At 34.8% G+C, this 17,676-nt stretch overlaps 1 protein-coding gene across 8 annotated transcripts in view; it reads right to left on the bottom strand.

The window, feature by feature from the left end:
* The window catches only part of Rmdn2 (regulator of microtubule dynamics 2), a 96,970-nt gene that overhangs the window by 61,341 nt on the left and 17,953 nt on the right, over positions 1-17,676 (bottom strand). Inside the window, exons 1-3 of one of the 8 annotated variants that reach the window (XM_046441673.2) lie at positions 10,006-15,242; positions 7,360-7,424; positions 5,556-6,509 (exon numbers count right to left, since the gene is read on the bottom strand). The exons of 5 other annotated variants lie outside the window; for them this stretch is intronic. In XM_046441673.2, coding sequence (XP_046297629.2) covers positions 5,556-6,509; positions 7,360-7,424; positions 10,006-10,029 — 1,043 coding nt within the window. In that variant the 5' untranslated portion in view covers positions 10,030-15,242. Of the gene's footprint in view, positions 1-5,555; positions 6,510-7,359; positions 7,425-10,005; positions 15,243-17,676 lie in introns of those variants that run through there. 2 more of the 8 variants (XM_046441671.2, XM_058578468.1) reach the window with 2 other exon arrangements.

Below are 17,676 nucleotides of genomic sequence, written 5' to 3'. Positions count from 1 at the left end.
TGGGTTGAAACTCCACTTTTTGTTATTTTTTAGGACTTAAAGATAAAAGTGTTAAAATAATTGTGAATCTATATTAATGGTTACAAAACAAAAAAAGATATAATTTGTGACATCAGCAACACAAATGGGAAAGGGTAGAACTATGAAGGAGTAGAATATTAGTATGCAATTGAAATTGATACCAGTTTAAAGTTGATAGTTATAACTTTTGTTGTATGTAGTCTCCATGACAACCACAAACAAAATACATAAAGAACATATGCAAAAGGAAATCAAAACACATCATTACAAAAAAATCAACACAAAGGAAGGCTGTAGTAGAGGAAGTAAGGGACAAAAATATGCATAAGACATACAGAAATCAAATAACAAAATGGCAATAGTAAGTCCTTTCCTATCATTAACTACTTCAAATATTAATGGATTAACTTCCTCAACCAAAGTCATATATTGACAGAATGGATAAAAAAAATAAGGATCCAACTATATGCTGTCTATAAGAGAATTTCACTTTAAGGACACATGTAGGTTAAAGGTAAAAGGATAGAAAGAGCTAGTTTATGAAAATGGTAACAAAAAATAAAGTGGGAGTAGCTATACGAATATCACAGAGCATAGACTTTAAGTAAAAACTGTGACAAGAGACAAAGGACATTATATAATAACAAAAGGATCAATTCACTAAGAAGATATAATAATAATAAATATCCACATCCTATAGCCATATAAAATGTAAGGTTTTATAAGACATTATAGCTTCAAAATACATGAAGCAAAATTGGACAGAATTAAAGGAAGAAATAGTACAATAATAATAAAAAGACTTCAATGCCATATTTCAATGGATAGAACAATCAGTCTGAAGATACATAAGGAAACAGATGATGTTAACATTACTATAGGCCTAGAAGGCCTAAGAGACACTCACAGTCTTTGCTTCATATTAATAATAGAATAGGCACTCTGCTCAAGTGCATATGGAACATTCCCCAGGAAGGATAATATGTTAGGCCACAAAAAAGTCTTGGTGAATTTAAAGATATTTAAATCATACAAACTATCTTTCTGATCATAATGAAATGAAACTAGAAATCAATAGAAGGAAAACTGAACAAAACACATAAATATGTGAAAATTAAATAACACACTCTTAGACAACCAATGAGCCAAAGAAGAAACCTTTATGGAAATTAGAAAACTATCTTGAGTAAAATACAAATGAAAACACAACATACCAAAATTTATGGGATGCACCAAAGGCAGTGAGTGACAATAAAAAAATTTATAGCTGTAAATGCTTACATTACAAAAGAAGATTACAAATCAAAAATCTAAGTTTACACATTATGAAACTAAATAAAAGGGACAAACTAAACCTAAAGATAATAGAAAGAATAAAAAATGGAGATTAGAACAAATAAACTAAATAAAATGGAGATTAGAACAAATAAGACTAAAAAAAAAAAAACCAGAAAAAAAATCAACAAAGCCAAGAGTTTATTCTTTAGAAAGATCAACAAAATTGACAAATCTAGACTAAGGAAAAAAGGGTAAACTTGATCAAAATCAGAAATTAAAGGGGAAATACTTCTATTCATTTTATAGAAATAAAAAGGAATATAAGAATTGTATGTCAATAAATTGACAACCTAGATGAAATGGACAGATTCCTAGAAACGCACATATTTCTAGACTGAATCAGGAAGAAACAAAATATGAGCAGGCATACAACTAGTAAGAAGGTTGAATCAATAATCAAAAACCATCCAGCAAGGCAAAATCCAGGACTAGATAGATGGCTTCACTCTTGAATTCTACCAAACATTTAAAGAAGAATACACATTAGTCCTCCTTAAAATCTTCCAAAACAATGGAAGAGGAGAAAACAATTCCAGATTCATTCTATGAGGTCAGCATCATCCTGATACCAAAGCCAGAGATATCCCTGATGATTATCCCTGATGAATATTGATGCAAAAAGTCCTCAAATGCTAGCAAACAGAACATACATTAGAATGAGTAAACACCATGACCAAGTAGGATTTATTCGTGGGATGCCAGGATAGTTCAAAATACTAAATTCAAACCAAAATAATATATCATATTAACAAAATGATGGGGGAAAAGCCACATTATCATCTCCCTTAAATCAGAAAAAGCATTTAACAAAACTCAGCACCCTTTCATGATAAAAATTTTAAACAAGTTAAAAATAGAAGCAACTTTAACATAGTAAAGACTACATATGAAAAGCCCACAGATAATATCATAATTAATGGAGAAATACTGAGAACATTTCCTTTAGAAACAGGTGCAAGGCAAGGGTGCCTGCATTTTCATTCAACATAGTTCTTGAAGTCTGAGTCAGAGCAATTAGGTAAGATGAAGAAATAAAAGGTATCCAAATTAGAAAAGAAGAAGCAAAATAATCTTCCTTTCGCAGACAACATGATTTTACATGTAGGGGAAAAAATAACCCTAAAGATTCCACATACAAAATAAAACTTTTTAAAAATAATAAATTCAGCAAAGTTTCAGGATATAAAATCAATAAAAAATATTCAGTTGTATTTCTATACACTAACAATAAGTTATATAAAAAGGATTCTAAAAATAATCTAATTTATAAAGCATAAAATAAATTTAATTAAGGAAAGACTTGTATGCTGAAAACAATAAAACATTGCTGGAAGAATGCTAAAGAAGACAGAAATGGAAAGATACACCATGTTATGACTTGAAGATTTAATATTATTTACATGTCAGTACTACCCAAAGTGATCTACATATTCAATGCAATTCCTCTCAGAATACCAATAATTTTTTTATAGAAATAGAAAAATCTATTCTGAAATTCATTTGGCATCTCAAGGGATCCTCAGTAGTCAAAACAATCTTTGAAAAAGAAGAACAACGTTGAGGATCTCACATTTCTTCTTTTCAAAACTTACAACAAAGCTACAGCAATTAAAGCAGTTTGGTACTGCCATAAAAATAAAAATGTAGACCAATGGATTATAATATAGATCCCAGAAGTAAACCCACACATATTTGTCCAACTGATTTTTGACAAGGATGCCAAGATCTATTAATGGAGAAAAGACAGTACATTTAACAAAGAGTGCTGGGAAAATGATATCTACATGCCAAAAAAAAAAAAAAAAATGAAGCTGGATTTTTACTTAACATCAGTCCCTCAAATCAACTCAAAATATATCAAAGACCTAATTTCAAAAGCCAAAACTATACAACTCTTAGAAGAAAACAGAAAAAAACTTCATGGCATTGGATTTGGCAATGATTTCTTGGATACAAGAACAAATGAACAGACAATATAAGAAAAAAATGGATAAACTGAACTACATCAAAATATAAAACTTCTGTGCATCAAGGAACACGATCAACAAAGTAAAAGGGCAATCCACACATTGGTAGAAAATATGTGAAAGTCATATATTTATATGTAGTTAGGGGCCAAAAATCCATAATATACAAAGAACTCAAAAAACTCAACAACAAAAACTGAGCAAAGAACCTGATTTAAAAAATGGGCAAAGGACTTGAAAAGATATTTCTCCAAAGAAGACCTACAAAGTCCAGTGATCAGATCAAAAGAGGCTCAGCACCACTAATTGCTAGGGATATGTAAATCAAAACCAAAATTAGATACCATATTAAACCCATTAGGATGGCCACTATAATAAAACAAAACAACAATTTTTTGCAAAGTAAAGGAGAAATTGGAGTCTTGTGCACTCTGGGTGGGAATATAAAATAGTGCAGCAACAATGAAAAACAATGTGTTCCCCCAAAATTAAAAATAGAATTACTTGATGATCCAGCAATTTCACTTCTGGGTATAGACTCAAAAGAATTAAAAGTAAGGTCTCAAAGAGGTATTAGCACAATTATGTTCATAGCAGTATTATTCACAACTGTTCAAACATAAAAGCAACTCAGATTGTCCATTGATAGATGAATGAATAAGCAAAATATGGTACACACACCCAATAGAAAATTATTCAACCTTGAAAAAGAACATTGACATATGCTACAACATGGATGAACCTTGAGGACACTATGCTAAGTGAAGCAAAGCAGTCTCTATAATACTATACAATTCTACTTATATGAGGCACTATGAACTAATCAGAATCTTAGAAAGTAGAATGACTATTGACAAGAACTGGGGGAGAGAAGAATGGAGAGAGTTATTGTTTACTGAGTGCAGTTTCATTTTTGCAGAATGAAAAGAATCGTAGAGATTAATGATGGTGCAGGTTGTACAACAAAGTAAATGTATTTATGACACTGACCTGTACATTTAAACATGGTAACAATGATAAATTTTGTGATATGTATGTCATCACAACTAAAAAAATTTAAAATTGAAAAAAAATATTTTAAAAGAATATATACTAAGGGGAAGAGAAAACCATAAATATAAAAACAACATCTTAGCCTAAGGATATAGATTTGGAAAGCATTTATTATGATAAATCATTGAAAATAATGCAAATTCCTTTCCTCTTAAAAAGCCTTAACTATATTCTAACTTCAATATCTTTAATTGCTTATATTCATTTTTCACTTAGTTATTTTGATAAATATAACTTTTGTTTAATGAAAGATATCTGTAAAATACTTTTAAAAATACCATTTTGGGATACTGACATACATACTTCTTATCTCTGATTTCAGAGTTCTTTGAATCTTCAGATTTGTGCGTATATGAAGGCATATTAAAATGTATATTTAAAATTTACTTAAAATATCTTGTTTCTAAATATTCTACATATTTGCATTAAATATTGTTTACTTATAACTTGATTCTTTAACAGTGGGGGTGGCTGTACTGAGAATTGAACCCAGAGGCACTTTAATACTGAGCTATTCCCAAGCCCTTTTTATTTTTTAAAAAAATTTAAGACAGGGTCTCCCTAAATTGCTTATTGCCGCTCTAACTTGCTAAAGCTGGTCTCAAACTTGCCATCCTCTTGCCTCAGCCTCCCAAGCTAATGGGATTACAGGCATGTGCCACCATGATTGTCTATAATTTAATTCTTGAGTTAATAAAAACATTATCAGTATGACATGAGATGTATAGCTAGCAAGCCTGATAAAAATTTAATTGTGTGAATTGATCAACATAGCTCTACAAGTTATGTAAGAATATTATGTTTAATGATTAGAGTAGGAAAAAAGAAGGCACTGAAATGTACTCATTTATATAACCTATAAGTTTGTTGTTATTTTCACACCACAAATGTATCCCTTAGAAATTTGGGACTAGTCAACCTTTAAGGAATAATCTTAAAAAATTCTGAGACAGTCATTTTTTACTTCTATATTCCAATAATGTCAATAAACTAACTTTCAAAATTACTGTAATTAGACTACACTGTAGGAATCTTTTTCGGAAAATGCAGTGAAGCTTAGTGGGGAGAGGAAACTTCTAAAAAAAGCAACCACTGATTTCTACAGACTCTGGTGTGTAACTGGTGTGAAATCTGATTTAAGCTGCCCTTCTAAGACAGAATAAAATCTGAGATGACCTTATCTTCTGAATTTCAATAGGCGAAGGTTTGTCTTCATCTTGGGAGGAGACAGAAATGTTTTCCTCTTCAAAGGGGCCTGAAGTAACTTCACTTTGAGATAGGGCAAAGCTATTGGAATTTTTATAAGATGAAGAATATCCAACTTTATGGAAGATAGGGGAAGTTTGAGAAAGACACTGTTGAGTCATACTTGGAGAATGACTGGTGCTGTGACTGTGAGACTTGAAATGAGGGGAGTCTTTTGACTCTTTACTTAAATGGTCACTTTCTTCAACAGCAATGGCAAATTTATTTGCTATAGAGGCAGAGGAATTAATAGTTGGAAGAGAAAAGAAAGATGCCATGTCTTGTTGAAGGGAGGCTCTGTCAGCAGTGTTACCATGGGGTGAAGAAATAGTTTTTGCTTCTAAATTGAAAAAGCTATATTCAGGCTTAGAGAAGCTTATACGTTTTTCTGTACCAGGATGACTTTGTCTTCTAGAAAAGATTTTAATTTCATTTGAGTTAAACTTCTCCCGACTTCTTGGTTGAGGATCAAAAAACATGTTAGTATTATAATAGGAAACTATACTGAGTTTAGGGGAAGAAAGACGTCTTCGGTATCTAAAGGCACCAAAATGGCCTGAAGATTTTGAATCATCTTCATCTTCTTGAGAATCAAAGTTAGCTCTACTTTGTCTCTGATAAAGGGAAAGATTGCTTTTTCTAAGTCTATCAGATAAAGATTGTCTTCTTGCATAGAGAATTGAATGAGTAGATGTATCTGATGGATGAGATAATTTTCTACTTCCTGTGGCTGAACTGACTTCATATGTTGCAGAAGGACGATATGTTTTAAGATTAAGAAATTTATGTTGTCGTAAAATAGAAGAGGCTTCATGATGCTGGGGGTGTGAAGTAACTTGATCTTCAGTACAATTTGGTTGGAAGTTCTGGTCCTCTTTGCAACAGCTAGAGTGAAAAAAGGGTCAAATGAGGAAAAAAAAATAGGGAGCAAAGTGGAGACCTGCCAAGCCTCCTGAGGAATAATATCCACCTTACCCAATAGGGAAACAATAGGGAATAAGAAAAATAAGGTAGCTGAAGTTGGTGGTCATACAGATGTACCCCAAAGAAGGCATGAGTAGATAGAAGACCACCTCTGTAAGTACCTGCCCACTTCTCCTAAAGCTTGGGGAAGGAAATTGAAAGACTCAGAGGAGAAGGTGGAAAGAAAGATAAAGGAGATCCATGAAAGGCCCCCAGGACTAAAGGATCCCCAGGAAGAAAAACAGAACTTATGTTTTTAAAAATAATAAATTACAACATCTGTTCAAGACTATTAAACTAGCATATTTAAAGAAGTAATATATTCTTATATCCTGTTTACTGATTTGTATTAAAAATATTAACTGTGGGAGAAGCAGAACCTCTCTGTAGAGGATGTTCCAACTAAATATAGAGACACTCCTGTTATTGTGGGAAACTAAAGCAAGCACTAACGCTTGTCTTATGAATATTTTCAATGTTCTTTAGCACACGAAGCATGAAACACATGGAGTGTTATGTTTGGTTTTATTTTGTTTTGTTTTTAAGGGCTTACCTTAAGCATTTTCCCATGTTAACTTTAATCCAAACTGTCTTCCCTTCCTTTCTAGATCATCATCTTTAAGCCATAAAATGCCTTGTGTAGGTGGAAAAAGTCAGAAGATGAATGCTTAAGCTGCATGTGAAACTAACATGGCAACAACACAGAATGTGATGACAGCAGACTCTAGAATTTAATGACATCAATGTAGAATAGAATTATTTTGTGGCTCACCTTTTTGAAAAGCTCCAATTTGTGTGGCTGTAGCATTCGTATTCTGAGTTCATTATGTTCAGAGTCTGCCAACAAATCAAGGGATGAAAAAGCAGCAGGATGGGGGCAATAACAAACATAGTATCGCCGAAATTCTTTCCTTGGAAGTGTCTCTCTCACCAGCAGCTGTCCACACCCTGGTTTAACTAATTTTTCTTTCACTTAAACATACTTTACAGCAGGATTTTACATACTTCAGTGAAATGAAAAATGACTATTAACAAACTTTGGTCTGAAGATATATTGAAAAGGGGAGGAAAGATTTAAAAAGTACCAAATGTCACTTCTGTCTCCCAAACGCAACAAGCTTCATCCACACTGATAGTAAAACATGTCATGTGATTGTCTGAGCCACATGCAAAGATTATGGAGAGGTGATGTGTCACTTTTATTATGCTTGAAACAATTTAATATTCATCTAATGGTGAAGTTAACAGAGTTAGTAGGAAAGGAACATTGTTAATTTTTTTTTCCAACCCAATTTGGAATACTGTCTCCATGATGTATTTATGTGCATACCTACTTGTGACATTAAACACCTCTCAAACACTTAATCACTGTTCAATATCCTGATACTGTACCCTCTGTTTCCTCCTACCTTTGTTCCCTAATAGCCTGCTTCAGAAACCCCTTGAACAAATTCCTTTTAAGAGGCCTAAAGTTCTTAATTGCTTAATTGTCTTACACAATTTTCAGATTTGTGATTTGATTTTACCCTACATACATACTAATAAATTAACACATTCAGTCCCATTGTCTATATATATATATATATATATATATATATATATATATATAAATTGAGCAACAAATATGCCATTTATGGTATCTCTGAGTTCTATTCTTTTGAGAAAAGTAAATAGGTGATGATTAGAGTGTTTGAAAATATTTTATACTTATAATGGCACAAACTTTACTGCACAAATTCCTTTTGCTAAATATTCAACTGAACAAAGGGACCAAGTACAGGGCATAGTCATTTGTAGTGTAGTGCACTGACGCCTGGCAAACTCTAACTTGTTACTTGTGACTTGTCTACAATGTTTTGACAAGTGAGAATGTGTTCAAGTGCTAACACTAGAAGAAACTGAGGAACTGCTGAATAAATATTCTGAAGATGAGAATATTGAAGCATCTGATACAGTAATAATTCTATCAGATGTAAATAATTTAACTGACAACAATAAAGCTGATGGGATAGTGAAACTGGTGAACCAATAGTGAAAGATATTCCATGTCCTCTTGAGTTATATATTGAAACATCTGACCTAGCTGCCAAAATAGAAGGTATGATGATAGTGAAGATGTTCATGTTACTGCTATTGATTCTTCTATCTGTCCTCAGGGAAAAAAGAAAATTGGCAGATATCACTAGGTAAAAAGTGAAAATTATACAAGTCAGTACCTGTTTGGCAATCAATAGCATCCAAAAACTTTAAATAATATTTAGAGAAAACACTTATTATGAATTCTCAGAAAAATTCTTGGAGTATTAAGCTTAGTGGAGATTTCTAAAGAAATATTGAAGCCCCAAATATACAATTATATTGTTAAAGAAACTGTATGCGCTTCTGCAAAACATAAGAATTAATTTGAAGTACTTAATGTAATAAGTTAAAACATTTTTAGGAATTGTTATGTTTTCAGGATAGCATAAATTACCCTCCACATGAAACTATTGGTCAATGTTGAAGATTTGGATATATCTATCATTAAAAATGAAATGTCAAGAAATCATTTGCTAACATATATTTTTTGCAGTATGAAGGACAAGAAAATATTTTGAAATTGATCCTCTAATAAATATGATTCAAAAGTCATTCATGAAACTTTGATATCTTTGAAGAACATTTGACAGAAGAAGCAATGATTATTAGACATTATAGACATAATTTGCTAAAACAGTTTATGAGGTAAGCCCATAAGATTTGGTTATAAATTCCAGGCACTGTGCAGAGTATTGGGATATTGCTATAACTTTGATTTGTATTGTGGAAAAAGTACTTAAGAAGGACTGTGCCATGATGACCTTTTGCATTGGGAATAAGGTAGTTTTATAAACGCTTTAAGTAATAAATAATCTACAATCAGACTGTGATCTTCAACAGTCTATTCACTGGCTATAATTTGTTGATAAAACTTTAGGAATTGAATCCCAGGCCACAGGCACCATGAGGGAAAACAGACTAAACAAATGTCCTCTGAAACTGACAACAGTAATGAAAATACAAGCAAGAGGGTCATATAATAACAGATTCAGCAAAAATAATGACATTTTCCTGTAAAGTGGCTGAATAATAAATATATCATCATTAGAACAAACTACCAGACTAAGGAACCACTTGGCAAAGTTCAACAATGGAAAAAATTAAAGAGCAGAGTCAATGTGTTTCAACCACAATGTATATCAATAGTGGTGTGGATCAACATGATGGCTGGGTTCCAAATATTCCATCTCTATAAAAGTAAGAGATGGTACTGGATATTTTCACTTGAATAATTAACATGTGTGTCATAAATGCATGGATTATTCACAAATTTTTGAACAAAGATAAGAAATATCTCATAAATTTGTTGGATTTCAAAAGTGATACCTGCTTGGCATACCTGGAATGATGCAATGAAAACCATCAGGAGAAAGAAAAGTTAATACTCCTAGACGTACTACTGCTAAGATGACATCTGATTTGACATGAGAAGCTATAATATTCTGAAATAGCAAGAGCAAGAATGATGTCAAAACAAGTCATGTCATGTAAAACTGGCAACAACTTATCAAAAATGTAACCTTTTGTTTGAAGTTTTTTGCTCATTTCCACCAAAATTAATTATTGAATAATCATTAAAGTCACTTCTTTTTATATTATGCAATGTATGAAAGGAATCATATTTGCCCAATGTCCTATTATAGGATAGTTTATATATATTGTTCCAGTGTCCTATTTATAGGACAATCCACATTTTTTATCTTAATGATAATAAAGCATATATAAGTTCTAGATTAGGATTTCCAACCTATTTTAATGCACCTATGTCAATTTCATTGAAATATTCACAGAACTGAAAACTTGGGACTTAATAGGTCAATCTCTTAAACAGAAGACATAAAATTCCTAGGTCAAAAACAGAAGGTTTATACTACTCATGGCACAGCAAGAAGCCTGACCAATTGATTATTTGTGTTGTGTGTTGGTCCTCCTTAGCTCCATATTGGCCACAGGGGCAATGTAGAGGGTCCTGAGAGAAAAAACAGTGAGTTTAGGTGATCCAACACTTTTATGGCTAGTAAGCAAATTGGCTTAATCTTCTTCAAGTCCTAGAGGAAAACATTCCCTCCTTCCTAAAGGTTTCTTTTCTCTGAAAAGTGGCCCAAATAAAGAATGGTCAGGGCTGTTCTTGGCAGACCTACAAAGATATATAGGAGTACAGGAAGCCCAAGAAATTCTGTCTCTTAGTGCAGCAATCTATTATTTTCCCCCAACTTTTTTGGGGGGCGGGGGTATGAGAATTAAACTCAGGGGCACTTAACCACTGAGCCACATCCCCAACCCTTCTTTTGTGTTTTATTTAGGGTCTCACTGAGTTGCTTAATGCCTCACTAAGTTGCCAAGGGTGGCTTTGAACTCACGAACCTCCTGCCTCAGCCTCCTGAGCCGCTGGGATTACAGGCCTGCACCACCAGGTTGACACTATTTTTTCTTTCTTGTAAGATTGTTACCTGTTTTTCTTCAGTCAGATGAGATCAGGTACATTCAGAATGGTATGGCTGAAGATTGCTCCTCAGTCATATTAAGATCTGTGGTTACCTTTTGCTAAAGGACTCCTTTTGAAGGATGTAAAATGGCAGGCTAGAGGGAGGCTGCATTCTGTGTCACTCATGGACTTGGGATTCAAGCAGTGGGAATAATGTTTCTCTTCGAGTGATTAGAGGACCCCGACAGCTGCTCCTGTGCAGGAAACACTGCCGCCACCATGCTGCACAGGTCTCTAGGCCTCAGCATCAGCACAGGACTCCAGGCCACACACCTACACAGGTCCTCCAGGTACCCAAGTAAGACCACCCGGCATTAGCACCTGCACAGGACTCCTGGATGCCCACCCCCACAGGAATCCCAATCACTGATCCCACGCAGGACACCCGGTCACCATTCCCGTGTGATCCCCATGTGGGACTCTTCTGGTCCCCTCCAACTTGGGACACTGCAACTACTGCACAGTCCCCTACTCGTGGCTACCTGCAACTGGGGTCACTGCACTGGGTACACAGACAGCCGCCAGCCACAATACTGAACGCCACAGAACTGCTTCTCTGTACAGGCTGCTCAACGTCACCGCCCGCCTAGCCCTACGTGACCCCCTACACCCCATTGCTTAAAGCAGCCACCTCCATCTTGAGACACCTTCCTCACCATCTTTAGTTAGACAACTCCCAGCTTGGAACACCAGCAGGGTGTTATTATCAAAGTACGGAAAGTCCCCAAATCCCACCTCTCCCTGGCAGCCACTAACCTGGCACAGTGCCTGTGGCTACAGGGCCAGTCTGTAGCTCACAAAACCGGGTCACAAACCTGGGTAGCAAAATCGCGTCCTGAGCTGCCCAATATAAAACAGCTCTGCACAATAGGTGTACAGCTCCCAGAGCGCACCCCTTAAAACCTCTAGAGAAAGGTTCCTTATTGGGAAGTGGAGAGGGAGAGGGTAAGTGAGATACAGTTTGGAGACTAAAATAGAGACCAGGAATTGTGAGGTCTACAGGCGATGTAAGGAGATAAGAGCAGGTGCCCACATCACAGGAAGAGGCCCCAAAAGAAATCCTTGGACCAACCCTCCCACCCTAATAACCGTCACCATCCTGAGGTTAGAGATAGCAGCAAACAACAGACAACCCCACCTATTGGATGAGAAGGAAAGCTGGAAAAATACTGATCTCCAACCAAAACAATACTTGTGTCTTCCTTTGAGATTTTTTTTCTCTCTCTTCTCCTGCCATCACATTCCCCAACATTTGTGAAACCAAGTGCTTTACATGAATTAGGCTACTAAGGACTGGGATGTCTGAATAGTATATTACAGTGGTGTTGTATAGTCTTTTATCTCCTATTTTTACATATTTTACTTTTCTTAATATATATGTTTGTTTGGTTTTTGTACTCTACTGTCTTGCCACTTACTTGTCTCCCCAAAATCACTTTTTCTCTCTTCTCCTGCCACTGACCAACTTATTTATATTCCTCTTCCATGCTTTCTAAAATAGAAAAACTCTATATCCTCACCTCCTACACCCTCAATATCTCATCCTACACCTCACCCAATTCTTTGTTCATAATCAGAAACTGTAGACTCTTTTGCAAACCTACTGTTTATATTGTAGATAATAATTGAATGTACTATTTCTGTATATTGTGACAAAACCATAAACATCTTAATAGCAGCTATTTGGTTTAATGTTGTATATTGTTTGTATTGGGATTTGTTCACATTGTTCTCCCCCTTAAAGGAGAGGTATTGGAAACCTGTACCGACACTATTAGCCTATGGGGTAAAAACTGTAATGCCTCAGATCTGCAGTGTTAGAAGGGAAGACACACACAAACAACATGAAAACAAAAACAAAAACAAGGGAACAGGGCTGGGGATACAGCTCAGTTGGTAGAGTGCTTGCCTCGAATTCACAAGGCCCTGGGTTCAATCCTCAGCACCACAGGGGGAAAAAAAAGTGCCCCAACAAACCAAGATAATACATTATTAGAATCCATGACCAGCAAAATAGAAGAAATGGCAGAGAAGGATTTCAGGATGTACATAATTAAAATGTTCTGTAAATTAAAGGATTATATAAGAGAGCAAATACAGGCTGCAAAAGATCATTTCAATAGAGAGCTACATAAGCAAATACAGGAAGCAAAAGATTACTTCAATAAGGAGATAGAGGTTCTAAAAAAAACAAACAGAAATCCTTTAAATGAAAGAAACAATAAACCAAATTAAAAGTTCAATAGAAAGCATCACCAACAAATTAAATCACTTGGAAGACAGGACCTCAAACAATGAAGACAAAATATATAATCTTGAAAAGAATGTTAACCACACAGTGAAGATGGTAAGAAACCATGAGCAGAATATTCAAGAATTATGGGATAACATAAAAAAGACCAAATTTAAGAATTATTGAGATAGAGGAAGGCATAAAGTTCCAAACTAAAGGAATGAACAATCTATTCAATGAAATAATATCAGAAAATTTTTCAAACATGAAGAATGAATTGGAAAATCAAATACGAGAGGCTTACAGGACACCAAATGTAAAAATCACAACAGATCCAAAACAAGGCACATTATAATGAAAATGCCTAGCATACAGAATAAGGAGAGAATCTTAAAAGCTGCAAGAGAGAGGAGTCAGATCACTTATAGAGGGAGACCAATACGTATCTCAGCAGATTTTTCAACCCAGACCCTCAAAGCCAGGAGATCATGGAACAACATATATCAAGCTCTGAAAGAAAATGCATGCCAACAAAAAATCTATATCCAGCAAAATTAAGCTTTAGATTTGCTGATGAAATTAAAACCTTTCATGATAAACAAAAGTTAAAAGAATTTACAACTAGATAGCCTGCACTACAGAACATCCTCAGCAAAATATTCCATGAGGAAGAAACAAAAACAACAATGAAAATCAGCAAAGGGAGGTATTACACTAAAGGAAATACTAATCAAAGAAGAAACCAAGTCAAGTTAAATACCAAAAGTAAACAAATATGACTGGGAATACAAATTATGTCTCAATAATAATAACCCTGAATGTTAATGGCCTAAACTCACCAATCAAAAGGCATAGACTAGGAGATTGGATTTTAAAAAGTACCAACAATATGCTGCCTTCAAGAGACTCATCAAGGGAAAAGACATTCACAGACTGAAGATGTAAGGTTGGAAGAAAACATATCACTCACATGGACTGTAGAAGCAAGCAGGTGTTTCTTTTTCATCCTCATATCAAATAAAGTAGAATTCAAGACAAAGTTAATCAAAAGGGATACTGCTTAAGGGAACCATACATCAACAAAATAAAACAATTATAAATATATATGTCCAAACAATGGAGAATCTACATTCATCAAACAAACTCTTCTCAAGTTCAAGAGTCAACTAGACCACAACACAATAATTCTGGGTGACTTTAACACACCTCTTTCATCACTGAATAGATCTTCCAAACAAAAGCTAAACAAAGAAACTATAGAACCCAACAATCCAATCAATAACTTAGACTTAACAGACATATATAGAATATTTCATCCATAAATTATTGAATACACTTTCTTTTCAGCAGCACATGGATACTTCTCTAAAATTCACCATATATTTTGCCACAAAGCAACTCTTAGCAAATACAAAAAGTAGAGATACTACGCTGCATTCTATCAGATCATAATGGAATGAAATTAGAAATCAATGAAAAAATAAAAAATAGAAGCTACTCAAACACCTGGAGACTAAATTATATGCTACTGAATGAACAACAGGTTGCAAAAGACATCAAAGAAGAGATTAAAAAATTCTTAGAGGTAAATGAGAACACTGATAACAGCATAACAAAATCTCTGGGACACTATGAAGGCAAGACTAAGAGGAAAGTTCATTGCGTGGAGAAGAAAAAAAATCAACAAATAAATGACCTAACATTACATCTCAAAGCCCTAGAAAAGGAAAAACAAATCAATACCAAAAGCAGTAGAAGACAGGAAATAATTAAAATCAGAACTGAAATCAAATAAATTGAAACAAAAGGAACAATCGAAAAAAATTGACAAAAAAAAGTTAGTTCTTTTGAATAGATAAATAAAATTGATAAACCTTTAGCCATGCTAAATGAAGAGAAGGAGAGAGAAAACTCAAATTACTGACATCTGTGATGAAAAGAAGGAAATATGACAGATACTATGGAAATACAGAAAATAATTAGAAATTATTTTGAAAATTTGTTTTTTTTTAACTTTTTATTGTTGGTCGTTCAAAACATTACGTAGTGCTTGATACATCATATTTCACACTTTGATTCAAGTGGGTTATGAGCTCCCATTTTTACCCCGTATACAGATTGCAGAATCACATCAGTTACACACCCATTGATTTACATATTGCCATACTAGTGTCTGTTGTGTTCTGCTGCCTTTCCTATCCTCTACTATCCCCCCTCCCCTCCCCTCCCCTCCCCTCTTCTCTCTCTACCCCCTCTACTGTCATTCATTTCTCCCCCTTGTATTATTTTTCCCTTTCCCCTCACTTCCTCTTGTATGTAATTTTGTATAACTCTGAGGGTCTCCTTCCATTTCCATGCAATTTCCCTTCTCTCTCCCTTTCCCTCCCACCTCTCATCCCTGCTTAATGTTAATCTTCTTCTCATGCTCTTCCTCCCTACTCTATTCTTAGTTACTCTCCTTATATCAAAGAAGACATTTGGCATTTGTTTTTTAGGGATTGGCTAGCTTCACTTAGCATAATCTGCTCTAATGCCATCCATTTCCCTGCAAATTCTATGATTTTGTCATTTTTTTAATGCAGAGTAATGCTCCATTGTGTATAAATGCCACATTTTTTTTTATCCATTCGTCTATTGAAGGGCATCTAGGTTGGTTCCACAGTCTTGCTATTGTGAATTATGCTGCTATGAACATCGATGTAGCAGTGTCCCTGTAGCATGCTCTTTTTAGGTCTTTAGGGAATAGTCCGAGAAGGGGAATAGCTGGGTCAAATGGTGGTTCCATTCCCAGCATTCCAAGAAATCTCCATACTGCTTTCCAAATTGGCTGCACCAATTTGCAGTCCCACCAGCAATGTACAAGTGTACCCTTTTCCCCACATCCTCGCCAGCACTTGTTGTTGTTTGACTTCATAATGGCTGCCAATCTAACTGGAGTGAGATGGTATCTTAGGGTGGTTTTGATTTGCATTTCTCTGACTGCTAGAGATGGTGAGCATTTTTTCATGTACTTGTTGATTGATTGTATGTCCTCCTCTGAGAAGTGTCTGTTCAGGTCCTTGGCCCATTTGTTGATTGGGTTGTTTGTTCTCTTATTGTCTAATTTTTTGAGTTCTTTGTATACTCTGGATATTAGGGCTCTATCTGAAGTGTGAGGAGTAAAGATTTGTTCCCAGGATGTAGGCTCCCTATTTACCTCTCTTATTATTTCTTTTGCTGAGAAAAAACTTTTTAGTTTGAGTAAGTCCCATTTGTTGATTCTAGTTACTAACTCTTGTGCTACGGGTGTCCTATTGAGGAATTTGGAGCCAGACCCCACAGTATGTAGATCGGAGCCAACTTTTTCTTCTATCAGACGGCGTGTCTCTGATTTGATATCAAGCTCCTTGATCCATTTTGAGTTAACTTTTGTGCATGGCGAGAGAAAGGGATTCAGTTTCATTTTGTTGCATATGGATTTCCAGTTTTCCCAGCACCATTTGTTGAAGATGCTATCCTTCCTCCATTGCATGCTTTTAGCCCCTTTATCAAATATAAGATAGTTGTAGTTTTGTGGATTGGTTTCTGTGTCCTCTATTCTGTACCATTGGTCCACCCGCCTGTTTTGGTACCAGTACCATGCTGTTTTGTTACTATTGCTCTGTAGTATAGTTTGAAGTCTGGTATCGCTATACCGCCTGATTCACACTTCCTGCTTAGCATTGTTTTTGCTATTCTAGGTCTTTTATTTTTCCATATGAGTTTCATGATTGCTTTCTCTATTTCTACAAGAAATGCCGTTGGGATTTTGATTGGCATTGCATTAAACCTATAGACAACTTTTGGTAATATCGCCATTTTGATGATGTTAGTTCTGCCTATCCATGAACAGGGTATATTTTTCCATCTTCTAAGATCTTCTTCTATTTCTCTCTTTAGGGTTCTGTAGTTTTCATTGTATAAGTCTTTCACCTCTTTTGTTAGGTTGATTCCCAAGTATTTTTTTTTTTTTTGAGGATATTGTGAATGGAGTGGTTGTCCTCATTTCCATTTCAGAGGATTTGTCGCTGATATACAGGAATGCCTTTGATTTATGTGTGTTGATTTTATATCCTGCCACTTTGCTGAATTCATTTATTAGCTCTAATAGTTTCTTTGTAGACCCTTTTGGGTCTGCTAGGTATAGAATCATGTCTTCTGCAAATAGTGATAATTTAAGTTCTTCTTTTCCTATTTTGATGCCTTTAATTTCTTTCGTCTAATTGCTCTGCCAGTGTTTCGAGAACTATGTTGAACAGAAGTGGTGAGAGAGG

Source organism: Marmota monax, unplaced genomic scaffold (genome assembly GCF_021218885.2).
Source record: "Marmota monax isolate L192 unplaced genomic scaffold, Marmota_monax_Labrador192_F-V1.1 WCK01_AAM20220418_F8-fsc00010, whole genome shotgun sequence".
NCBI lineage: Eukaryota > Metazoa > Chordata > Mammalia > Rodentia > Sciuridae > Marmota > Marmota monax.
This window is presented reverse-complemented; position numbering and strand designations above follow the sequence as displayed.